The sequence below is a fragment of the Chiloscyllium punctatum genome, chromosome 22, assembly GCF_047496795.1.
Source record: "Chiloscyllium punctatum isolate Juve2018m chromosome 22, sChiPun1.3, whole genome shotgun sequence".
NCBI lineage: Eukaryota > Metazoa > Chordata > Chondrichthyes > Orectolobiformes > Hemiscylliidae > Chiloscyllium > Chiloscyllium punctatum.
The window spans coordinates 61,294,429-61,321,044 of NC_092760.1; the positions used below are offsets into that span (position 1 = coordinate 61,294,429).

At 42.8% G+C, this 26,616-nt stretch overlaps 1 protein-coding gene across 3 annotated transcripts in view; it reads right to left on the reverse strand.

The window, feature by feature from the left end:
• galnt18b (UDP-N-acetyl-alpha-D-galactosamine:polypeptide N-acetylgalactosaminyltransferase 18b) overlaps positions 1–26,616 on the reverse strand; it is a 245,709-nt gene that overhangs the window by 38,023 nt on the left and 181,070 nt on the right. For all 3 annotated transcript variants that reach the window (XR_011963748.1, XR_011963749.1, XM_072592470.1), the window contains exon 10: positions 13,019–13,183. Coding sequence is in view for 1 of the 3 variants with exons in the window: in XM_072592470.1 (XP_072448571.1) it covers positions 13,019–13,183 (165 nt within the window). In the remaining 2 variants the exon portion in view is untranslated. The remainder of the gene's footprint in view (positions 1–13,018; positions 13,184–26,616) is intronic.

Genomic DNA, 26,616 nt, shown 5'->3' on the forward strand with positions numbered 1-26,616 from the left:
AGTCTCCCCACTTCCTCAGTACTATCTGCCTGTCCACCTAACTTCGTATCATCAGCAAACTTCGCTAGAATGCTCCCAGTCCCTTCATCCAGATCATTAATATTTAACGTGAACAGCTGCGGCCTCAACACTGAACCCTGTGGGACACCGCTTGTCACCAGCTGCCATTCCGAAAAAGAACCTTTTATCCCAACTCTCTGCCTTCTGTCAGACAGCCAATCCTCAATCTATGCCAGTAGCTCACCTCGAACACTATGGGCCCTCACCTTACTCAGCAGCCTCCGGTATGGCACCTTATCAAAGGCCTTTCGTAAGTCTAGATAGACCACATCCACTGGTTTCCCTGGTCTAACCTACTTGTCACCTCTTCAAAAAATTCTAACAGGTTTGTCAGGCACGACCGCCCCTTACTAAATCCATGTTGACTTGTTCTAATCCGACCCTACTCTTCCAAGAATTTAGAAACCTCATCCTTAAAGATGGATTCTAGAATTTTACCAACAACCGAGGTTAGGCTAATTGACCTATAATTTTCCATCTTTTGTCTTGATCCTTTCTTGAACAAGGGGGTTACAACAGTGGACTTCCAATCATCCGGGACTTTGCCTGACTCCAGTGACTTTTGAAAGATCTCAACCAACGTCTCCGCTATTTCCTCAGCCACCTCCCTCAGAACTCTAGGATGTAGCCCATTGGGGCCAGGAGATTTATCAATTTTAAGACCTTTTAGCTTTTCTAGCACTATCTCTTTTGTAATGGCAACCATACTCAACTCAGCCCCCTGACTCCATTTAATTGTTGGGATATTACTCATGTCTTCCACTGTGAAGACTGACGCAAAGTACTTATTAAGTTCTCCTGCTATTTCCTTATCTCCCATCACTAGCCTTCCAGCATCAGTTTGAAGTGGCCCAATGTCTACTTTTGCCTGTCGTTTGTTTCTTATGTATTGAAAGAAACTTTTACTATCATTTCTAATATTACTGGCTAGCGTACCTTCATATTTGATCCTCTCCTTCCTTATTTCTCTCTTTGTTATCCTCTGTTTGTTTTTGTAGTCTTCCCAATCTTCTGATTTCCCAGTGCTCTTGGCCACTTTATAGGATCTCTCTTTTTCTTTGATAGATTTCCTGACTTACTTTGTCAGCCATGGCTGTCTAATCCCTCCCCGGATAATCTTTCTCTTCTTGGGGATGAACCTCTGTACAGTGTCCTCAATTATACCTACAAACTCCTGCCATTTTTGCTCTTATGTCTTCCCCACTAGGCTCTGCTTCCAGTCGATTTTCGTCAGTTCCTCTCTCATGCCGTCATAATAACCTTTATTTAACTGTAACACCATTACATCCGACTTTGCCTTCTCTCTTTCAAACTGCAAAGAGATAACCATTTATTTAGTACATGGTTGGACTTCTGTCCATTTCTGTAGGAAATTCCAATTCATAGCAACTCACTAAGGATTCTTTGACAGCACATTCTAAACCTGTGACCTCTGCCCCTTAAAAGATAGAAGATACTTGGGAACACCATTACCTGACATGGAAATATGGATTTCTTCACTGTTACTGGAACTGTCTTCCTAACATCATTGTGGGCATGGCTTCATCACATGGGCTGCAGTAGTTCAAGAATATGGCTCATTATCACCTTCTGAAGGGCAACTAGGAATGGGCAATAAATACTGGTCTGGCCAGTGATGCCCACATTCTTGAATAGCAAATGTTTAAAATAAAGTTGAGTTTCTGTTTGTTTCCTGGAGGAAGTTGCTCCTCAGAACTGCCAGCTGATTGGAGGCCTGTGACTCTGCACCAAGTTAGGATTATTATTGCCAGCTGCTTTATATTCCAAGAGGCCTAGGATAACGAGGAACCATGAAACCCAGGATCCTACTGGAGCTGGTTTGGCAGGGCCCAGTGAGATGGTGAGGGAGGATGATTAATGTGTCAGGAAGAGATAGGAGGGGGGGGGAGCCAAGATTGAGGGGAGAGGTGCCTGAATGGCACAGGGGTTTGAGGAAGAAGGGTCAAGATTGGAGTGGTGCTGGTAAAGCACAGCAGGTCAGGCAGCATCCGAGGAGCAGGAAAATTCACATTTTGGGGAAAAGCCCTTCATCAGGACAGGTCAGGCAGCATCTGAATTCCTGATGAAGGGCTTTTGCTTGAAAAGTCAATTTGCCTGCTCCTCGGATGCTGCCTGACCTGCTGCGTTTTTCTAGCACCACTCTGATCTTGACTCTAATCTCAAGCATCTTGCAGTACCCATTTCTATCTGGTTTGAGGAAGAAGGCTGGTTCCCCCACCCCTATCAAATTTCACTAATCAGTAGTTCTTAGGGTGAAAGGGTGAGCAGAGATCTCTCCTGTTGCCTGTTAAATCAGAGCAGCAGTAAGATGAAGCCGATAATTAGGAATTCATTGCCAATTTGAGCCTGAATTAGGTCATGTGTAGGTGAACCAGCCAATTTCTTCCCCGTTCTGCATGTAAAAGCATGGCCGTGAACATGGGGGTGTGTTTGGCTTTGGCCTCCAATGCCCTAAGTTACACACCCGATCATCTGTTTCCCAAGCATGGGTGGGACCTGTAATTTCATGCCTCAGAATTAAAACTGGGTCCATTGTGCATGCATCCATTTACATTGGCAAACATTTTAAATTATGTAATTGTTCAAACTGTTTATTCATTCACATTAAATGGTGCAATTAAGTTAATTAACTTATAGCTTCTCTTTGCTTTACTCCCTTTAGTTACAGTGAGGCAAAACTTTAGAGGATTTTGTACAGCCTGAGGATACGGTGATAAAATCTCAAGTTTGAAAAATCTGAGCTAAAGCGATTCCTATCTGTTCAAAATTGAATTCTCCAGATTTCTTCTGATGGAAACACGGGTCCATTCACAGAGTGTTAAAACTGACTATTTTAGGATTAGGTGATGTAGCCATGTTTCTATAATATATATCATATTGTCATCTTTTCACTGTATTGGGTCAAAATCTAGAATGCCTTCCTAACAGCATTCTGGTTGAACCTACATCAGATTAAGTTAACTCACCACCTTTGTCAAGGGCAGTTTAAGTATTGGTAATAAATGTTGGCCTTGCCAGCAATGTCCACATCCTGACAAAAATATTTTTGGATTATTTACTTTTTAGTTCCATTATCAAGAATTGCTATGGTCCCTTGTGCTGAGGCAAAATTCTAGTAAGCTATGAGCTGTTAAATTTATAAATGGACAGAAATGAGAAGCAAATTATGTTAAACTTTTTAGTTTAATCTAGCCTGAGTCTCAGAAGTGAAATAGAATTCACCCAATGAATTCCACCCAATGAAGCAGTAATAAGCTGCAACTGAAATAACTGTGCAACATTCGAGATAGTGCAAACTCTAACCCTAACCTATTCCTTTCAAATCTATTATTTGTATAACTATCAAGAATTCTGATTATGTTGATTTGCATTAATTTCTTGACATTTCCATCTATATGAATGAATGAATGCAATTTCCATTTTAACTCAAATTGATATTGCTATTCAATAATGTCAATCATGAGCTAATTCTGTGGAACACATGAACATATGGATTAAGAACATTTGAGCTGTCAAACCTATTCTGCTCCTCAATAAGATCCTGGCTGATCTGTTTGTGTTCTAAATACCACATTCCCATCTGCACCCAATGATGCCCCTTGCTCAACAAGAATCTTTCCACTCATTCCTTAATAACATTCCATGACACTGCTGCCTGAGGCAAAGACTTCCAAGCTCGTGTAAGTTCAGAGAAAAATTGCCCTCATCTCTATTTTAAAAGATCGACACCTAATTACAAAACTGTGTCCTCTGTTTCTGGACTCACCCACAAGACTAAACACCTTGTCAAGGGATTTAAGCTCTTAGAAACATTAATCAAATCACCTCTGAGCTTTGTGAAAACAAATACAGCCAGCCAAACCTATCGTCATAAGACAGTCTACTCATTTCGGGTATCAACCTTGTTTTACAAGTACCCAGGATGTCAAGTTAAATGGAGTATAGTTTCCTGCTTTTGTCCTTTCTTGAATAGAGGGATCAAAATTGCTATTTTGCAGCCTAATAGAAAGCTAACAAATTTTGAAAAAATAACACTAATAGATCTATTAGCTCATTAGACAACTCCAAGATTCTAGGAAGAAGTCCTTCAGGACCTGAGATTTATCAACTCACCGTTTCACCTGTTGTTCCCTAGTGATGGTAATTTTGCCAAGTTCTTCTCTTCCTTTAAACTTCTAATTTAAAGCTATTACTGGAATGTTTTTATAACCTCTATACTGAAGACAGAAGCAAAATATTTATTCATTACACCATCCCTTTATTATTACCTGCTATTAACTTCCTACTATTACCCTATAGAGGACCAACACATCTTTAACTCAGTCTTCCTTTTTAGACAACCTATAGAAACTCTTGGTATCTGTTTTTATATATCTAGATAGTTTACTCCCGTACTCTAATTTAATCGTCCTGATTAATATTTTAGTCATTCTTTGCCATTCTTTGTCTTCTGATCAACCATCTGACTTGCTACTCACATTTGCACAATTATACTGTCTGGATGCTCGTAGGCCACTCCCACCTCTTTTCTGTGCTATTTCTCATCTCAACAGAAAGTTTCTGCATCGTGATCTCTTGGAGCAAGGTCATCTCCAACTATTGTACCAATACCATCTTTAATTAAGAGAGCCACTCCTCTATCCTTACCCAACTAACTATTGTTCATAAATGTCATCCATCAGTGTTCATAACTGAATCCTTGTCATCATCTTCATAGAATCATAACAGTGCAGAAAGAGGCCATTTGACCCATCGAGTTAGGACTGACCCTCTGAAGAGCATCCAACTCTATCACCATAACTCTGCATTTACCATTGCTAATCCACCTCATTAGAATCAGAAATAGTGACAATCTGGACAGTTTGAACAGATTGACAGAACTAAAAGAAAATAATCAGTTCCTACAATAGTGCCATCATAAGTTGACTGAGTCTAAAGTGATAGTTGACAAAGCAATAGTATAACATCAACAATCTTGTAAACATAGTTGCATTTATCAGCTTCATCAGAATTACAAAACTGATAGCCTGTCGAAAGCACAAATTAAACCCCACCACAGCCAATAACATTAGTACATTTTAACATTTGTTAGTAACATATTTAGCATCTCCATAGACTGAATTGACATGACATTTTAGTTCCACGAGATTGAGAAAATGCAGTCTAAATATGCAAATGCTTACAACTAGTGCCTTTGATTTGGAGTTTCACTCCAAATAATTATACTCATTTTATTTGTGATTCAATGAAGAATTAATGTCATGGAATTTAGTTTTGTTGACTAATATCAATTGAAAACTGTAGTAGTATTTACATCCGAAATAGAAGACCTATTTGAGCACAGACTTCAAAATTTAAACATGTGAAATCTAATAAATGTATAGAATTAGGTCTAAAGTTAGAAATGAGATATGAGCTAATACAACGTATTTTTATAAACACCATCATCAGTAATAAAGAAAAACGCTGAGTTGAAAGTTGCCAAATATTAGCAGATGCCTTTGCTGCTATTGACAATGCATTAAAACTTTGCTGGGGGTATAGAATCTAATAAGACTGTATTGAAAGAATTTGAAAAGAAATTTCCATGCAAGTTTACCTTTTCAATCATAGGATAAAACAACATTTATTGCAATCAGAGGTGTGAATAAATCTCAACATGGAATAACAGGAGGGCATCTTCATAATGGCTATTAGATAATATTATTCATTTCAATATGTACTATCAATTCATAAAAGGCCTTTAGCCTTGTCCTTTTGTTATCTTTTCAGCATTTAGTTTTGACAGGTGGTATCTTCTTGTGTTATATCTCTTTGTCCCTTCCTGTCATTTTCTGACCTTTATTTTTCACATTAGTATTTTGCTCACTTGCTTCAACTTAAAGCCTTGATTTGTTAAACTTACCCAAGCTTGATCCCTTTGTCTGCTTATTTATTTTAAAGCCCTCTTCAGTTCCCTTGTTAGAAAACTCATTAAAACTTCAGTCCCAGCATGGTTCAAATGCAGAAACCAGGGGAAATCAGCAGAATTTAATCATTTAAAAATCAAAGATTCAGGTCCTCGATACCAATTAATTTCATTAGTACTAGTTTCTGAACCATCACAGTCTCATCAAGAAAAACACATAACATTCTACCAATGGGGCATCATGAAACGGTTCTGACTACATATTGAATTGCAAGGGGGTATTGTGATGAATTATCATATTGACGCTTTATATAAATGCATCAAATAGCTACTCACTCCTACTTCTTCACCAGTAATACCTGTGTACTGATTATAATGAGGTCAACCAGAATATGAGTTCTCCGATTTGGGCTGTTAATCCAGTTCAATCAGGGAGCCCTGACTGATAGATAAGAACAGGAGTGTCAGACATTCTGCTCACTCTGAAAGCTGGCACTGAGGGAGCTGGATTAGGAACTCTCCAAGTGTAAATAAAGGGTACCTTGGTGACAGGATACCAACCTTTGTGGAGTTATTTCAACCTGCCTCTTTCATTCTGGAGGAAAATGACCCCCAAGAGGACAAAAAGATGACAAGGTCGGTGATGAGCTGCCTGGTTTTTGGCTTCTCACCCCTTATGTATAGACCAAGTGACTGACTGATCACTTCCAAGCCTTAGACTGGTATTGAAGGTTCTGCTGACCTGCTGCTCCAGGATCTCCTAAGCCCCTATCAAATAGCTACTCATTCTTGCTTTGTCCTGGATGATGTCAAGCTTTTTCAGTGTCTTTGGAGCTGCACCTATCCAAGCAAGTAGGGAATATTCCATCAAGTCCTGACCTGTGCCTTGTAGATGGTGAACTGGTTTTGGGGAGTCAGGAGGTTGAGTTATTTGTTGCAAGATTCCTGACCTCTGACCTACTCTTGCAGCTATTGTACTTATATGGAGAGTGCAGTTCAGTTTCTGGTCAATGATAACCTCCAGGATGTTGATCATGGGGATTCAGTGATGGTGAATGTCATGGAGCAGTAGTTAGATTCCATCTTATTGGGGATGGTCATTGCCTGGTATTTGTGTCGTGTGAAAGTTACCTTTCATCCCAAATTTCTGCTGCAAATTTCACAATAGCCAACTCACAAATCTCACTCAGAGTGCTATAAGATTCTGCCAAAGGTCTATTGAGCTAGATTTCACTCTGGGTTCTGAACTGTCACCAGCTGTGACCATAGCAGAAAGAACAGGAGGCCAGAAACTCCTTAGTAAATGAGATTCTAACTGGTGTAGATGAAGGGAGGGAGCAGGATGTACAGATATACAAATCCCAAAAAGTGAAATTAAAGTTAATAAAGCCTCATGAAGGTAAGTCAGGGTCAGGGATTAATTTCGAGCATTAAAAAGTGTAGAGCTAATGTCGAACCTTGGTCAGGCTACACTTAGTGTACTGTACTTGCAATTTGGTCTCTAAAGGAGGATGGGCAGACACTGCAGTCAGTGTAATCACAAGGATCTTACCAGGACCAATGGGTTACACTTCTCAGGAAAGACTGAAAAAGCTGGAGTTCTGTTTTCTACAAAAGAGATAGCTGAGGGAGATCTTAAAATTAGAAAGTGTCTTAATAGGGTAAATAGATGGGAAGTATTTCTACTTGAAGGATACCAGAAGTAGAGGCTATAAATATAAAAGAGTCACTAAAGGAATTGAGGAGAAACATCTTTACCCAGGGAATAGTGAAGACTGTGAATCTCAATACCAAAAGCATACTGTCTGGATGCATAACGGCTTGGTACGGCAACTGCATTGCCCACGACCGGAAGAAACTTCAGAAGATTGGGTGTGCAGCCTAGGCCATCATGGAAACCAAACTCCCATCTATGGAGTCCATTTACACTTCTCGTTGCCATGGAAAGGCTGCCAACATCATTAAAGACCTATCCCACCCTGTTAATGCTCTTCTACATTCTCTTCTGTCAGGCAGAAGATACAGAAGCTTGAACACATGCACCAACAGAACAGCTTCATCCCTGCCATTATTAGACTGCTGAATGGACTCCATAACTTCAAATAATGTTGATCTTGCTAATGTTGATCTTGCTTTGTGCACCTTCTGTGCAGTTGTAACCTAACTCTAAGCATCCTATGATCTGTATGCCCTTGTTTGCTATGATTTGCCTGTACTGCTCACAAAACAAAGCCTTTCACTGTACTTAGGTACACACTGATAACATCAAGTGATTGACCAAGCCATATGCTCTACTCCTGCTCTATTACTTATGTTCTTCTGGAATACCAAGGAATTGGCCTGGAGCCAGTCATCAAGCTTATTTTGTGGGACATTAACCACTTTGGAAAGTTAGCTTCCTGAATGGTGTCAGGAGGATCTAGCTGCTAATTCTGGTAATGAAATGGATTGTCGTCTCTGATGGATGTCTCTATTTACCTGCACAACCCACCAAGCAGATTTATTTATGCTGGCACTGGTTGAACCATTCCAATCCCATATACGACACCAGTTTATTTACAATGCGAAGCACCTCTTATTTCCTTTGGTTTTGGACTAAAAAGAAATACTATCCATGTGTCTGTCTTTGTGTGTCTGTCTATTTGTGAGAAGGGAATTGAAGTTAAAGTTAAAAGAGTTTAAGTTATACAGATTTGTATGTTAGTAATTCATTTCTTTCTTAAAAACAACCTATTTGCAATAAACAGCTATTTTCCTATTCAGCCTAGAAACTAGTGAGTGTTTTCTTTAAATGTGAGTTAGGTCAATTGATGACTGAGGAGAATACTCTGGGAATAGTGAGGTTTGATTTCCAGTACACTGCCCCAGTGTGTCATGACAACAGTGCTAAGGAGAATGGATAGAAGAGTACACTTAATTGAATAGGTCTACCAAAGAGTTGGCATGGGCACAATGGCATATGAATGGTTGCTTTCTGTACTGTACTACAAGTCGGGCCAAATTCTCAGTGAAACTGCTTTGTCAAATGAGATTGATGGCACCCAATCTTCTTTAGCTTACTGTGACTTTCTCTCAAATTCTTCAGCTCTTCACTTCATTAATCATAAACTCGGGCTCTTCTTTTATTTTTCAACAGGATGAGTGGGTCACTGACTAGACGAGCATTTTATTGCCCATTCCTAATTTCCTAGAGGGCAGTTAAGAGTCAACTACGTTGCTGCGGGTCTGGAGTCACATGTAGGCCAGACCAGGTAAGGATCACAGATTTCCTTCCTGACAGGACCCTAAGTGAATCCAGGTGGGTTTTTCCTGACAACTGACTATGGTTTCATGGTCATCATTAGACTCTTTATTCCGTATTTATTTGTTACTGAATTCAAATATTGAATTCAAATCCGCCATGGTAGGATTTGAACCTACATCTCCAGAACATTAGAGTCGAACAGTGTGGTGCTGGAAAAGCACAGCCAGTCAGGCAGTATCCAAGGAACAGAAGAATTGACATTTCGAGCAAGAGCCCTTCATCAGAAATGTGGCTTGTGGCCCACAGGGTCTGAGAGATAAATAGGAGGGGGCAGGGCTGGGGGGGCAGGTAGCTGGGAGTGTGATAGATGGATAAAGGTGGGATGAAAGTGATAGGTCGAAGAATAGGGTGGAGCAGATGGTTGGGAAGGAAGATGGACAGGTAGAATAGTTCAAGAGAGCATTGCTGAGTTGGAAGGTTGGAACTGGGAAAAGGTGTGGGGAGTTCTTCCTCCAGATGTCAGGTGGTTAGGTTTGGTGATGGAGGAGGCCCAGGACTTGCATGTCCTTGGTGGAGTGAGAGGGGGAGCTAAAGTGTTCAGCACAGGGTCGTGGGGTTGTTTAGTGCATGTGTCCCAGAGATGTTCTCTGAAACAATCTGCAAGTTGGCGTCCTGTCTCCCTAATGTAGAGGAGACCACATCAGGTGCAACGGATACAGATGACGTGTGTGGAAGTACAGGTAAATTTCTGTCGGATGTGGAAGGATCCTTTGGGGTCCCCCATGACACCCACCAACCCACCCTCCACTCCCGATACCTTCTCCTGTCACTGCAAGAGGTGTAAAATCTGCACCCAGACTTCCCCCCCTCACCTCCATCCAGGGCCCCAAAGTTTGGGTCCACTACGTGGATGACACCTTTGTCATCACAATGTGGAACAAATCAAACGAAACATACAACACCATTAACAATATCCTGACAGGCATAAAATTCACAAAAGAGGAGAAGAACAACAACAGACTCCCATTCCTAGACCTGACAGTTAAAGGTACAGTTAACGGAGAGCTTCAAACCAGTGTCTACAGAAAAGCAACAAACACAGACCAAATACTTAACTTCAGAAGCAATCATCCCAACACCCACAAACAGAGCTGCATCAAGACATTATTTCAATGAGCTACATTATTTCAATCACACTGCAGCACCCAACAAGTAAAAAATGCAGAAGAAAAATATCTATACGACGTTTTCAAGAAAAACAGGTATCCAATAAACACAATCCGCCGATTCCTCAGAAACAAACCCAAATAAACAGACCCAATGCGACCAAAAACTATAGCCACAATACCTTACATCAAAGATGTAACAGAAATAACTTCCAGACTACTCAGACCCCTTGGCATCGTGGTCATCCACAAACCTACCAACACACTTAAACAGCAACTAGTGAACCTAAAGGATCCATCAGATACTAACAACAAAACTGACGTCATTTACAAGATACCATGCAAGAACTGTAAGAAACACTACATCAGACAAATAAGCAGGAAACTTGCCACCAGGATACACGAACACTAACTAGCCACCAAAAGACACACTAGTTTCCATACATACAGACAAAGAAATACATCACTTTGACTGGGACAACACACACATCCTAGTATAGGCAAAACACAGACACGCACAAGAATTTTTAGAGGCATGGTATTCTCATGGAATCATACAGTCATAGAGATGTACAGCATGGAAACAGACTCTTCATCCAACCCGTCCATGCCAACCAGATATCCCAACCAATCTAGTCCCACCTGCCAGCACCCAGTCCATATCCCTCCAAACCCTTTCTATTCATGTACCCATCCAAATGCCTCTTAAATGTTGCAATTGTACCAGCCTCCACCACTTCCTCTGGCAGCTCATTCCATACACATACCACTCTCTGAGTGAAAAGGTTGCCCCTCTCACCCTAAACCTATGCCCTCTAGATCTGTACTCCCTCATCCCAGGGAAAAGACTGCCTATTTACCCTATCCATGCCCCTCATAATTTTGTAAACCTCTATAAGGTCACCCCTCAGCCTCTGATGCTCCAGGGAAAACAGCCACAGCTTGTTCAACCTCTCCCTATAGCTCAAATCCTCCAAACCTGGCAACATCCTTTAAATCTTTTCTGAACCCTTTCAAGTTTCACAACATCTTTCCGATAGGAAGGAGACCAGAACTGCATGCAATATCCCAACAGTAGCTTAACCATTGTCCTGTACAGCCACAACATTACCTCCCAACTCCTGTACTCAATACTCTGACCAATAAAGGAAAGCATACCAAATGCTTCTTCACTATCCTATCTACCTGCGACTCCATTTTCAAGGAGCTATGAACCTGCATTCCAAGGTCTCTTTGTTCAGCAACACTCCCTGGGACCTTACCATTAAGTGTATAAGTCCTGCTAAGATTTGCTTTCCCAAAATGCAGCACCTTGCATTTATCTGAATTAAACTCCATCTGCCACTTCTCAGTCCATTAGCCCATCTGGTCAAGATCCTGCTGTAATCTGCGGTAGCCCTCTTCGCTGTCCACTACACCTCCAATTTTGGTGTCATCTGCAAACTTACTAACTGTATCTCTTATGCTCGCATCCAAATCATTTATGTAGATGACAAAAAATAGTGGACCCAGCACCGATCCTTGTGGCACTCCACTGGTCACAGGCCTCTAGTCTGAAAAACAACCATCCACCACCCTCTGTCTTCTATCTTTGAGCCAGTTCTATATCCAAATGGCTAGTTCTGTCTGTATTCCATGAGATCTAACCTTGCTAATCAGTCTCCAATGGGGAACTTTGTTGAACGCCTTACTGAAGTCCATATAGATCACATCTACTGCTCTGCCCTCATCAATCTTCTTTGTTACTTCCTCAAAAAACTCAATCAAGTTTGTGAGACATGATGATTGGTATTCTAACCAGAACTTTATCAATAAACACATCGATTTAGGTCTTTTCTAACTTCCCTTAAAAGAAAGCCGGAAATTACATCATCCACCTTAAGAAACCAAGACCTATAAATAGAGAGGTGGGACATACCATCAGTACTTTTCCAGAGACTCTCACTGATGATGTTACCTAGTATGGTGGCAAAACGTCTGAAAAAACCTTCCAGCTTAGCGAGCTAACTTACATACTTATCACCAACCTGAACTACAAATCTTCTCAAAATTTAATCTCAGGTGCTTATCTCAGGGAATTGCTCAGCTGGAGAGGTGGAAATATTTCCATTTCTAGGACCATCCAGTGATCAAGTCATGGTGCCATAATTGAAATCCAGATGCACATCAATTCAGACACTACAAATCACAAACCACCCCTCTCACAGTGATGCTTCAACAAGAATTTAGTCGAGAGGAAAGGATAGTTCACTCCCCACTTCACAGACTTGGACCTGAAAATGTTGCTGGATGAGGCAGAAGAGAAAAGGGGAATCTTTTTTCCTGTAGACCAACACAGGAGACCAGACCAAACCAGGCTGGACCCAATCTGCAGCCAAGGTCAATGCTGTCTCCAGGGCAAATTGGGACACGTGCATTGTGATCTGGCAGAAGTATACAAGGTTCTAGTTATCCCTGAGCTGCAAAGTAAAGTGTTGAAGAGCTGAAGTGGCCTCTATGTTTGTCCAAGAGCCAGCATGATGGCGCTAGTATGAAAGTTAAATGAACAAAAGCTCCAGGGTATTCATTACATCAACTGTAATCTTTATCTAACCAAAGTACTCATGCCAAAATATTCACCTGAGTAAAGAGCCAATAAAGCTTCATTCGCTTTGCTTTGGCGTAACTGCACTCAATCAGTCTAGGCTTGTTGTTCACATCTACCAAGCATTTGTTGTCATCGTCATCAATAGTGGGACTCAATATCCCCACACGGATCTGCTGATTGCTCATGTAGTAAACGTTCTGAAAGAGAAAGATGGAGAAACATCAGTTTCCAAGGTCACACAATCAATGCATCCCAAAACATTTTTATTTCATTCATTACCACATTTCCCAACCTTTGTTGGCCCTGGGGAGATGGTGGTGGACTTCCTTGTTAAACCTTTGTTTGTGAGTTTGATATGTTTGCCACTTCAGAGCTAAAGTACGAGTCAAAGTATCTCAGTTTGGGACTGGAGTCACAATAGGAGAAAGTGAGGACTGCGGATACTGGATATCAGAGTAGAAAAGTGTAGTGCTGCAAAAGCAGAGCAGATCAGGCAGCATCTGAGAAGCAGGAGAATCAATGTTTTGGGCATTAGCCCTTCATCAGGAATGATGAAAGGCTTATGCCCAAAACGTCAATTCTCCTGCTCCTTGGATGCTGCTTGATTTGCTGTGCTTTTCCAGCACCACACTTTTCTACACTGGAGTCATAATAGACGAGGTAAGGATGACTGGTTATTTCTCAGAGAGGACATTAGTGAACCAGACAAACTCATTGGATACAGTCAGGAGACTCAAAAACAGCAGAGTCCATTAGAATTTCCCACCTCAACTGGTTCTAAAAGCTAAAATTGCAAGCAACATTAAAACAGTAGATTCTATAGAAAGTAAAGCTATGATTCCTTGTGGTGTCCATCAATGGTAGAAGGCATTGACTGAAGCAGGATTTACCATGAAACAGACCCATTTTGTCATTTCTTCAATGAAGCTTGGGCTGAGAAAGGTTCTGAAATGGCTTAGAAATCTTCATTTTCAAAAAACAGTGTTGATATTCAGTGATGGAGGAAAAGAACCTTAGACTCAGTATTGATCTTCCAAATCTCTGCCAGACCCTGAGGCAGGGTTTCCTGATCTTCAACTGGAACAGCCCAGTCTCTTGCCTGGTCCTCAAGGATGATCTTTCTGAAGCTTGAATGGAGTTTCACAGATGGATAGTGACGGGTCATTGGTTCCCCTGCCAGGGATTCCCTCCCTAAATCTCTCCACCATTCTTCCTCACAATACTCCATTAAAATATTCCTTATTGATCAAAATTGAGGTCATCTAATATCTCCTTACGCTACCCAGTGTCAAATTTTGTCCAAGAGTCACTCCTGAGTATTTTTATTATTTTAGAGACATTAAATAAATGCAAGTTTTTGTTGAATGCAGTCAATAAATTGTCTACCAATTGTGACTAATATTTATTTAGTCAGAGCTGTTTTATATGGGTCTGAAAGTGTGAATGCTAATTGGGAGCACTCACTATGGATGTCATGATGAATGTTAGTGAGAGTAACCAAGGATCTTGAAGGAGTTAGACTGAAGACCACATCCTCCTAAGAATGTATATCATGTCCTCATAATGTGTAAAATGTTGCAGAGGGCTGAATTTTGCCATAAACCAGCTAAGTCTCAGTTTTGAGGAGTTTCATAAACATTTCTCTCCATAGGCCCTAGCTTGGTTTCTCACTCTATTCTCTGCAGCTCACCTCATGAGCTATGTCCCATGCCTCGATAGCATCCCACTTGTGCTAGCTTGTATTTACCAGTGCCAGGATCTCCTGGCATTCCTGGTGCCATATTTAAAATGCAGTTGTGCACCAGGTTAAGTGGCTGCCCTGCACAGTCCCTATGTGTGAAGAATGGCCCTGGAAATGTTGGACAGCGGTAGGTGTTAGCTTCCAGCTTCACTGATAAGTTCCTGGAGGTCCTGGTGGATGGGGTGGTGTAAAGGAGGATCATCCTCTTTCCTTAGAACTACTGGTTGGGATCATAACACTAGAACCTGCCAGCCTGGTCTGAAGTTGTCATCTGGTCAATGCTGTTTCCACTGTCAGAAGGAGGTTATTGACCTCCTGTGCCCCTTGAGGATAAGTGCAAACATCTTCTCTCTGCTACCTTGTACTCAATCTCTCTCTCTGTTACTGAACTTACCAACAACCTAGGCTCATGGTTTACTGCTCTCACTATTAGATACAGTATATTCCCTCACTCGCTATCACCCACCCTAATTCCCCCCTTCCCACTAACCCTATATGGCCTCTGTACTGCCTACTCATTTACTCAGGACCCCTCACCTCAACCTTTTCTGCACCTTCACTAGCGCCAATAGCTGTGCCTTCCATTATCATCTCACTCAATCCCTCCCTTTGCCTCATTCCAGAAGAAAACAGCCCACAATAAGGAAGACACAGCCAAGATAGGTGGTGGGTGAAATAACTCGACAGAGGCCAGTATCTCATCACCAAGTCACCCTTTATTCACATGTGAACAATCCTTGATTATAAACTCATACAGAGTCAGGCAGCAGCGTGTCAATATCTCTAACACTCACCCTTTTATTATGTCAGCCATTGCTGCCTGATTGGATCAGGTTAGCAGATCCCACCTTGTTACAGTCACTACAGTGGGGTGCCCGACATCCATCTTCTCACTCTCTATGAGGAGCGGGTCCTTGCATTAGCAAAAGATGATAATGACCATTCATGTAGCAATACTGAAAACTCCAAAAAAGGAACCAAAGAGTTGTTCACAAATGTCATGCTACACTCCCAATAACATCACCATGAATGCACTCATAACATGCCTGAATGTCAACCCCTATTTCACATCTCACTCTCTCTTTTGACTCCTGCAGATATCAGTTCCTATCTGCATGATCTTTGCCATGACGAGAGCAGCCCATGGGTAGCATCTCCTTCTCCACTTCGGAGGAAGCACTACAATGCCTCAGAGGAAGCACAAGCAAGGCTGCCACCTTGCACCCTCCACCAGCTCAGATCACATGGAATCCAGTGGAAGCTAGCCAATTGGATAATTGAAGGTAGAAGACAGAGGGTGGTGATAGAAGCTGAAAAATGTGTTGCTGGAAAAGCGCAGCAGGAGAATCAACGTTTGGGGCAAAAGCCCTCCTGAAGAAGGGCTTATGCCAGAAACATCGATTCACCTGCTCCTTTGATGCTGCCTGACCTGCTGCGCTTTTCCAGCAACACATTTTTCAGCTCTGATCTCCAGCATCTGCAGTCCTCACTTTCTCCCTGTATAACTCATTGGCTCATACACAGGATCTGCAGGTAGGTTTATCAGAGGCAGGCACTGGGTAAATTGACATGAAAGTTCAAGGGCTCCACCAGCACTATTTCTACCATGCTGCCTCTGGTATGTGAGAATCTGGCAGCCTCCATGGACAAGCTAACGTCTGCCATGGAGAGCCAGGCTCAGCTCTCTGTGTCTGCGGCATGTATGTACAGATGTGCACACTCTTCGACTTCACAGCTGCATTCCATCACACTGATCATAGGTGCTCAGCAGCAGCAACAAGGGCTGAAGGACCTTTGACCTTACTCCAGGAACCCCTTAAGCACAACAAGAAAGGCAGCGCCAGTAGGCACCCGGTCAGAGGGGGAAACGCATACAGGAAACATGGCCCCCAACCATGTCCAATCCAGACATCTCCTCTGAGGAAGTCCAGAAATTGCTGAGGCCTCTATCTCAATCCTGCCTGTTACCCTCAGCTGTGCAGGGAGGTTAAGCCGATGAGGGTGAACCTGCATCTCGACTGGACACTTTCAGCATTTCTGGACCCTCCAGACACAGACATCCCTGGGTTTGGCTATCCAATGCCAGTGAAGGTCAGGCTCCCTCCGGCCCAGCCATGGACTATGTGACTGCACTTAAACATTGTCAGAGTGAAAGGAAGAGGAGACCTTACGAAGGTACAGGGTCATTGAGTCATTGAGATGTACAGTGAGTAATACATATAAGCACATTCTCACATTTGTAAATATATGTTCACTGTTCATCAGTTGCTTGGGTGAATGTCATCTTAGCTCCCACTGCAAGAATGAGGGTTCAGAGGCTGGCCATCCTGAGTGCTAAATCTTGTTCTCACTCTGTCGCAGCGATGGCTATTCTTTCTATAGCACTGAAACTAGAATGAAACTTCCTCATGATTGAATGAGAGAGTATAAGTTGTTGTGAGGCCTTCCATCCATTTGGAGACATTTTCTAATCAACTTGGTTCAAGAGTTGTTATTACACACCTCTGGAGCAGACAGGACCTGAACCTGAGCCTCCTGGCTCAGAGAGAGGAACAATACCACTGTTCTATAAAAGCCCTAAGAGTTGTGGCAGACACACAGATTCCTGTTTTGGCAAGTGGCGATACTTTCAAGACCTCTGGTGGGTCTGGAGAAAGTGAGGACTGCAGATGCTGGAGATCAGAATTGAAAAGTGTGGCACTGGAAAAGCACAGCAGGTTGGGCAGAATCCAAGGAGGGGGAGAGTCGACATTTCATGAACGTGTGGGGAGCTGAGAGATCTACCTATCACCTTCCCAGCTCCCTTGACCCAACCCCACATTTATCTCTCAGCCCCCTTCCCCTCCCCCCCCAACCCTATATTCCTGATGAAGAGCATATGCCTGAAACATTGACTCTCCTGCTACTCAGATGCTGCTTTTCCAGCGCCATAGTTTTCAACTCCAGAACTCAGGCCTCCTGGCTGACAGGAAGGGACACTACCACTACATCACAAGAGTCTAGCTTTATTACCAACATGAAATGCATAGAAAAATGAAACTTTAAGCTGTATTTGCAGTGGCATTGTACAAGGGTTGCTGGCCTCAGCAGTATCCATACATTTATAGCCTGTGAAAGATGACTTTCCACAACTCAGCTCCATTGAACAAGGTTTCCAAATAAGTCCTGCCTATGTTGCTGTGGCCGATGCTGTTGCATTGTTGGATGTGGAAGGCACTGTTCTGCCTGAAGAACATCCTCAATCTTTCATCCAGTACAATGCTGCAGCTCTCACAAACTCCATCATCCATCCCATAGCCTCATTCTATTCTCCAGTTATTTGGAACTGAGATTCTGAAGATCAAGCAGGATCTATCTGCAAGAATTCCTGAAGAAGGGCTTATGCCCGAAACGTCGATTCTCCTGTTCCTTGGATGCTGCCTGACCTGCTGCGCTTTTCCAGCAACACATTTTCAGCTCCGATCTCCAGCATCTGCAGTCCTCACTTTCTCTTCTATCTGCAAGATACCAATACAAAGCCCCAGGCAACACCTACATGGAAACCTGATATTGAGGGGCACATAGGAATGACCACAACGTCTGTGCCTCAATCCAGTGGGGACTGTTCCAATGAACCTACGTGGACAATATCAGAAACAAAGCAAACTTTCAGTCAAGTGATCATTCAGGAAATACAGCACAGCATGGAGGAAGCGCTGAGGGTGGCAAGGGTGCAAAATGTACACTGGGTAGAAGATTTCAATGCACACCACCAAGAGTGCTCGGCAGCAGCAATCCAAAAGGATATGGGGCTTGACTGGATATGGGTCAGCATGGTTAGGGAACCAACAAGAGGGAAAAAAATACCTCAGTCCATCCTTACCAACCTGCAGATGCATCTGTCCATAATGGTGTCAGTAAGTGTGACCATTGCATAGTTCTTGCGAAGACGAAGTTCCGCCCTCACATTGAGAATAACCTCCATTGTGTTATATGGCACTATCGCTGTGCTAAATGGGATAGACTTCAAACGGATCTAGCAACTCAAGACTGGGCATCCATGAGGTGCTGTGAGCCATCAACAACAGCAGAAGTATACTCCAGCACAATCTGTAATGTTGTAGCCCAGCATATCCGTCACTCAACCATTATCAATCAAGCCAGGGGACCAATCCTGGTTCAATGGAGATTGCAGGAGAGCATGCTAGGAGCAGCACCAATGTACCTGAAAATGATGTGCCAACCTGGTGAAGCCACCAAACAGGACTATTTGCATGCCAAACAGCATAAGCAGCAAGTGATAGAGCTAAGCGATCCCGCAATCAAAATTTCAGTCTAAGCTCTGTAGTCCTGCCACATCAAGTCGCGAATGGTGGACAATTAAACAACACACTGGAGGAGGAAGTTCCACAGCCCAGCATATCAGTGCAAATATAAGGCTGAAGCTTCACAGGGTGTTCAGCTAGAAGTGCCATGTGGGTGATCCCTCTCAGCCTCCAGCAGTGGTCCCCAGCATGAGAGATATAAGTCTTCAGCCAACTCAATTCACTTCACTTATACTGCAAAGGCCATGGGCCCTGACAACATTCCTGCAATCATACTGAAGACTTGTGATCTAGAACTTGCCACTCCCTTAGCCAAATTGTTCTAGTACAGTTACAACACTGGCATCTACCCAACAATATGGAAAATTTCCCAGCTTTATCCTGTACACAAAAAGCAGGACAAATCCAACCCAGCCAATTACCATCCAATCAGTCGACTCTTGGTTATCAGTAAAGTTATGGAAGGCATCATCAACAGTACTATCAAGCTGCACCTGCTCAGCAATAACCTGCTCACTGATGCCCAGTTTGTGTTCTGCCAGGGCTACTCATCTCCTGAACTTATTACAGCCTTGGTTCAAATATGGACAAAAGAGCTGAATTCCAGAAGTGAGGTGAGAGTGACCATCCTTGACATCAAATCCTCATTTGACAGATTTGTATCAAAACATCCTAGCAAACTGAGAATCACTGGGTGTCGGGAGCAAAGTCACTGGAGGTTGAAGTCATACCTGGCACATAGGATGATGGTTGGGGTTGTTGGAGGTCAGTCATCTCAGCTCCAGGACATCTCTGTAGGAGTCCATCTGGATTGCGTCCTAGGCCCAACCATCTTCAACTGTTTCATCAATGACATTCTTTCCGTCATAAGGTCAGAAGTGGAATGTTTGTTGATGATTACTCAATGTTCAACTGCGTTCGTGACTCCTCAGATATTATAGGAGTTCATGTTCAAATGAAACACAATCTGAACAATTTCCAGGCTTGGGCTGACAAGTGGCAAGTAACATTTGCACCACATAAATGCCAGGCAATGACCATCTCTTATAAGGGACAATCTAATCACCAGCCTCTAACATTCAAATGTACTACCATCATTGAATCTTACCCAATCAACATCTTGTGGTTACCACTGACCAAAAGCTCAACTGAACTCGCTATATAAATACAGTGACTACAAGAGCTGGTCAGAGTTTCACAATACTGCAGTGAACAACTCACCTCCTGAATCTCCAAAGCCTGTCCACCATCTACAAGGCACAAGTCATGAATGTGATGAAATATTCCCCAGATACCTAGATGGGTTTAGCTCCAACAACACTCAAGAAGCTTGACATCATCCAGGACAAAGCAGCGTACTTGATCAGCATCACATCCACAAGCATCACTCCCTCTACCACTGACACTCAGTAGCAGCAGTGTGTACTATCTATAAGATATACTGCAGGAATTCACCAAAGATCCTCAGATAGCATCTTCCATACCAATGTTCACTTCCATCAAGAAGGACAAGGGCAGCAAATGCATGGCACATTATCACCCACAAGTTCCCCTCCAAGCCAGTCATCATCCTGATTTGGAAATGTATTGCCATTCCCTCACTGTCACTCGGTCAAAATCCTGGACTCCTTCCGCATTGTGGATAACTTACAGCACATGGACTGCAGCAGTTCAAAGAAGGCAGCTCACCACCACCTTCTGAAGAGCAGCTCGAGATGAGCAATAACAATCCCCACATTATAGGATGGACTAAAATTTAAAAAAACACAATATTGGGACATGGTGTCCCGACAAGGAGGGCTCTACATACACATACTACCTTAAGTCAGATGTCCATTTTTGGCCCACATACAGCAGCAGGTTTTACACTGGCAACAATAATTAGGAATCCTCCCCTGACTCCTAACCACAAAGTACTGAGAAGCATGAGTGTTGCATACAGGATAAGAGAGTGGAAGTTTTGTCGTCCGAGGTGTGAATTAAGCAGCTCCTGCGCTGGTTGGATCTAGGAAGGCATTTTCTCCTTTGGCAAATAAGGTGTATCTTTCCAGGCTGCAAGGCATTACTTGTGCCTCACAGCCATTAGTAGGAGTGATTTGGAATGATGGATGTTGCTATCAAGAGTGCTTAGGGGCCAGTAATTTTAGCAGGTCAATGTGTAAGGTGCTCATACAGCATTTTGTGAAGCAGACGGCTTTGATGTGTGGGTGTATTTAAAGCTATTGCCCTTTGTAGGGCCAAATATCATACAAATATTGAAACCCCTTCCTCAAGGAATGAAACACTTCCTCTGCCCACACCAGCCAGTTTTATTTCCACTGTGCACTTCTGAATTGTATAATGTTGGGAGGTAACAGCAGTCATGCTTCTCTGAGTGAGTCACTGGCTATTTATGTCACTCCCCCACCACCCCAATCAAATGTCACATTCCTTCTTCCTTGCCCTCCGTATCCACTCCATCAACTTCCCCACATTCCCACCCAGCTCTTTTATTTCACTGTCTAGCTCCACAATTTGCCCACTGGCCCTCAGACATATTGTAGGAGACATGCCTCACATAATAATGCACTGCCCCCTCATCAAGACTTATGTGGTGGTTATTGCTCTCCTGCAATACCCTTTATCCTCCTGTGACCTATCATTTTCACCCCCTTACATGTTGAGTTGACCCCACCCAAGCTCCACACAATTATTATTCCCTCTGCATTCCAGCAGGCTGCCTCCAATCCCACAATGGAGTTCCTCAGCTTCCCTACCCCAGGAACATTTCTGATAAACCCCAACCCCACGTTGATTTTCAGGAGACAGACTGCCAGGAATCTCATTTCTAACCCCTTTTTACCAACTTTAAGAGACAGTCCCAAATGATGAATGAGCAGCCTGGTAATTGTATATCTCCCTAAACTGACTGAGCACGAAATCCCAGACTGGGTGAACTGGACTTGCAGGACTGACTGGTCCATTCCCCAGACTGTAAAGTACTGACCCTGGATGCAACAAGCTGCCACTGACCGTATACAAGCCCCTGGGCTGATACTGGATGACACCCTTGACTTAAATTGCAGGTATCCAATAACTCCCTTGATCTGACTGAGTAGACTTTGAGACGTAGCCATTCGGTGGAAGCAGAGTATTGCCACATAAGCTGCTGGTACATAGTGTAGGTATAACACTGCAGAACAAGAGATTCACCACCTTGTCTGATCACCACTCACAATCCACAACCAATGACAAGCTGCTAGGTTTTGTGTCTGTGCTAAAAGGCATGGCAAGGCAAAACAGAAGAACTGTGACTTTTAAGGAATGACTGAGGGGACAAAGCTCAAAAGGTTAAGGCAAGGCAGGGCAGGAATGCTGCAAGCATCCAGGCAGGTATACAGTGACTGAGCACAAGGAGAGCAACTGAGGAGCCCTGAGAGATGCCCTAGTTGAATCCATGAGTTTGGTGCCTGCCTCAGTGTGCAAAATGGCCTGGCAGCAGTATTACAATGATGGGTGCCAATGCAGCATTGAAAGGTAGAACTGTATTGTAAGTCGGTCAGAGATATGTCACGATGCTACTGAGAGGCTGGCCATGTTCAATGCCAATTTCAATGAATAGGAGGTGTAGGTATGGAGTGTGTGCCTGGAGATGTTGATGACTGATGTTCATGTTGGAAGCCTAGAGGAGCTGTCAGTGAGCGGGGTCTGCCAGGTACTCGCTCTGACTTTTGTTTTGCGAATGATAGCCATCTAGGGCACGATGGTATCTCACAGAGCCAGGGACCCGGTTTTGATTCCAGCCTTGGGCAGCAGTCTGAAGTTTGCACATTCTCACAGTGCCTGCATGGGTTTCCTCTGGATGCTCCGGTTTCATCCTACTATCCAAAGATGTTCTGGTTGGCTGGGTTGACCATGCTAAATTGCCCATAGTGTCTAGGAATGTGTAGGCTAGGTGGATTAGCCATGGCAAATGCAGTGAGATAGGGTAGGGGGATGGTTTGTATGGGATGCTCTTTTGAGGGTTGGTGTGAATTTAATGGGCTGAATTGTCTGTTCCCACACTGTCGGGATTCTACAACAATTTCTCTCCAACATATGGGAGATTAACAAAATGCATATCAATGGATAGGATTAAGTATTAATAATATTCAAATTTTTTTTCCTTCACTGTAGAAGTCAGTCACTGAATATGTTTACAAGACACTGCCAAAATACTTTTAAACAAAATAACTTGAAAGTTTTTTACGCAAAATTAAAATACAACCTACAATACACTATCCAAGAACTACTGGAACAATATCATTGCAAACATCATAAATAAAAAATAATTTCTTTTATCCCTCACAGACACTCAAACCCCTGTGAAGAGTCCCTCTATTTCCACTCTAAAGCTTCTTGCTCAGTTAGCATGGCTGTAAGTGGTTTCCGAATTCTATGCATGCACTTGGTGTTATTTTCTTTAGTTAATGTTTTTCTCACAGCTTCCTTAAAATAAGCTGTTAACTCAACTTACTTATCACTTAACTTCCCTGTAGTCATGCCTTCACAAACTTGCATGATGTCTTTTTTTCTGACACATCCCCATAGTGTTCAGTTTCTTAAGCTTTCTTCTCACTGACTTCTAGGCAAATCAGGGTTTGTCCTCATTCATGACCACTTGGAGACCGCTAATAACAGCAGCTCTACAGTTATGGGCTTTCTTCCCTGGGATGAACCCGCTTCAGACTGTGCACATCTCTTTCCCTCTCTGTCTCTGTCTCTCTTTCTTTCCCTCCCACCTTGGAGTGTGTAAAAAAAAGGCAGCAAACACCTCAACAAAGATCTCCCTAGATAGCTTGCCGGTCACTTAGCTGAAATCATATATCTTCTTGTCAATGCTATTTTGGACTCAAAATTCAGAATTATTTTCTGAAACGAGATTAGAATTTCACAGAACAGGAAAACTTACATCCATTTTTCTATTATAGAATCATAGAATCCCTACAGTGTGGTAACAGGCCATTTGGCCCAACAAGATCTTCAATATTTCCTTTGGGGCGGCATGGTGGCACAGTGGTTAGCACTGCTGCCTCACAGCACCAGAGACCCGGGTTCAATTCCCGCCTGAGGCGACTGACTGTGTGGAGTTTGCACGTTCTCCCCGTGTCTGCGTGGGTTTCCTCCGGGTGCTCCGGTTTCCTCCCACAGTCCAAAGATGTGCAGGTCAGGTGAATTGGCCATGCTAAATTGCCCGTAGTGTTAGGTAAGGGGTAGATGTAGGGGAAGGGTGGGTTGCGCTTCGGCGGGGCGGTGTGGACTTGTGGGGCCGAAGGGCCTGTTTCCACACTGTAAGTAATCTAATCTAAAGTCCACACTGATTGTCTGAAGAGTAACCCACTCAGACCCATTCCCCTCCTCTATTACTCTACATTTACCCCTGACTAATACACCTAATCTACACATCCATGAACACTGTGGGCAATTTAGTATTGCCAATTCACCTAACCTGCCACCTTAGAACTGAAGTTATCAAATAACAATGGCATATTACAAGCCTTCATAATATTATTCAGAACCTCTGGAGTAAAACCGAGAGAACGAGAGTTCAAAATCCCACCAAGGTCATTTCAGAATTTGAATTCGATTGTAAGAAATCTGGAAGCTGTAAAAATGACCAAGAGATGACTAGATTGTCATGAAAACCATTAATGACCCTTTAGGGAAGAATATCTACTGTCCTCACCTGGTCTTGGCCTACGTGTGACTCCAGTGCCACACCAACATGGTGATTCTTAATTGCCGTCTCAAGTGGCCTGGAAAGACAAATCTGTAGTAGGGATGACCCTTAATCACCAGCCATTCTCGTGACACCAATGCCCTGAAATAATTATTAATGCAACACTTTTCGTGGTTTTGCTACTTGTGAACTCTGAGTTGCTTGAAAAATCTTCCAGAAGAATGGATGAAACTCTCTTAGAGTCATAGAGAGGTACAGCATGGAAATGGACCCTTCTTGTGAATATGTTGGAATTTCGTATAATTAAGTTGCTTATTCCCTACAGGATGGAGAGGCCACCAAGCTGACTCCTATCAATACCATGTTTTACATATTTGCCATTAATTACATGGACAGGATTGTCTCAGAAAGATTTTCTTAACGTTTGAAATTTACAGCGTGTTTCATATCATTTCACAACTATTAAATCAATTGCTGTCAAACTTTGTTTGATAATTGCTCCTGTGAAGAACGTTAAGGTTTTCTGCTATTGTAAATGCAAGTGTTGCTGTTGATGGCCATGGTTAGAAAACAGAAAAATTAAAAGTCAGGAGATTGCCAAGGGACAAACTTGGACATATTTTTTATGGACGAATTTTCGGAAATTCTTCTCTAAATCCTGAAAGTTCAACTATCTAAACCCTCTTGTTTGACTTGGAGGTGCCAGTGTTGGACTGGGGTGGACCAAGTTAAAAACCACACAACATCAGGTTATAGTCCAACGAGCTTATTTGGAAGCACTAGCTTTTGAGGCACTCCTCTTCATGACAGCCACTAATAGATGCTGCAGTGCAAATCATGCTATCAGGCTATGGTAGAGACGTTAAGTAACCAGAACAGAATAGAATGGAATAGCAATCGATTGCAATGTGTATCTTTACAAAAGAAATTACAGCAAAATGCTTCATAAGTCACCATACCATGCTTACTTAAATTGATGAAAGAAGTCATAAATAAGAAGAAAACAATTAAAAGTTCATTACAGTTCAATTAATGGCTCCTGGGTTCAGGGTATGCTAGAAAACCAGGAGGGTGCCTGGTTCATGCTGGCTCATTGGAAAACCTGGAAGCCACCTCTGAAGGAAGGACAAGATCTCCACGGCAAGATGAGACCTCCACGCCAAGACGAGACCTCCATGCCAGGGCGAGATCTTCAGGTTGGGCTGCTGGAATACCCAGAAGCCACCAAAAAAGACCTCCATGACAAGACAGGGGTGCCACTCTAGGCTGAGACCGCTCCTCCTAGAAAAGACCACCCCAACGGGAGACCACCACACCAGAAGGTCATCACACTGTGAGATCATCACAATGGGAGATCACCACACTGGGAGACAGCCACACCTGGAGCCCCCCAGACTAGGAGACCACCACACCAGGCCTATACCGCCATTCTGGGCCTGGGCCAAGAGCAGGCACCCTTCTGCCAAAGTCATTAAAAGAAGGTAAAGTGCCAAAATAAATGGAAATATTAAAAATGAGCACAGAAAAAAAAAACTAAAATGGTTAAAGCAGACGAAATCCAGGTTCCTGGGCTGAAGAGTCCACGCATTGCACTGCTACTGTGTTGCCATCTTGAAAAAAATCTACTTTGCATCATTCTATATGACAGCAGATGTTGCTTCTGTTCCATTTGAGTATCAGCTGCTGAGCATTGAACCGCATCATCAATATCTAATATTAACGATTTCGTGGAGCAATCATTAAAAAATCAAGATTAATCGAGTTCCAGGTCCAGATAATAACCATCGAAAGGTGATAAAAAAGATGGTACTCAACAATGAATAAATGTTGCACATTCTGCTGCCACTTTACCCACAAACACACAAGAAACATTAAAATTCATGTATA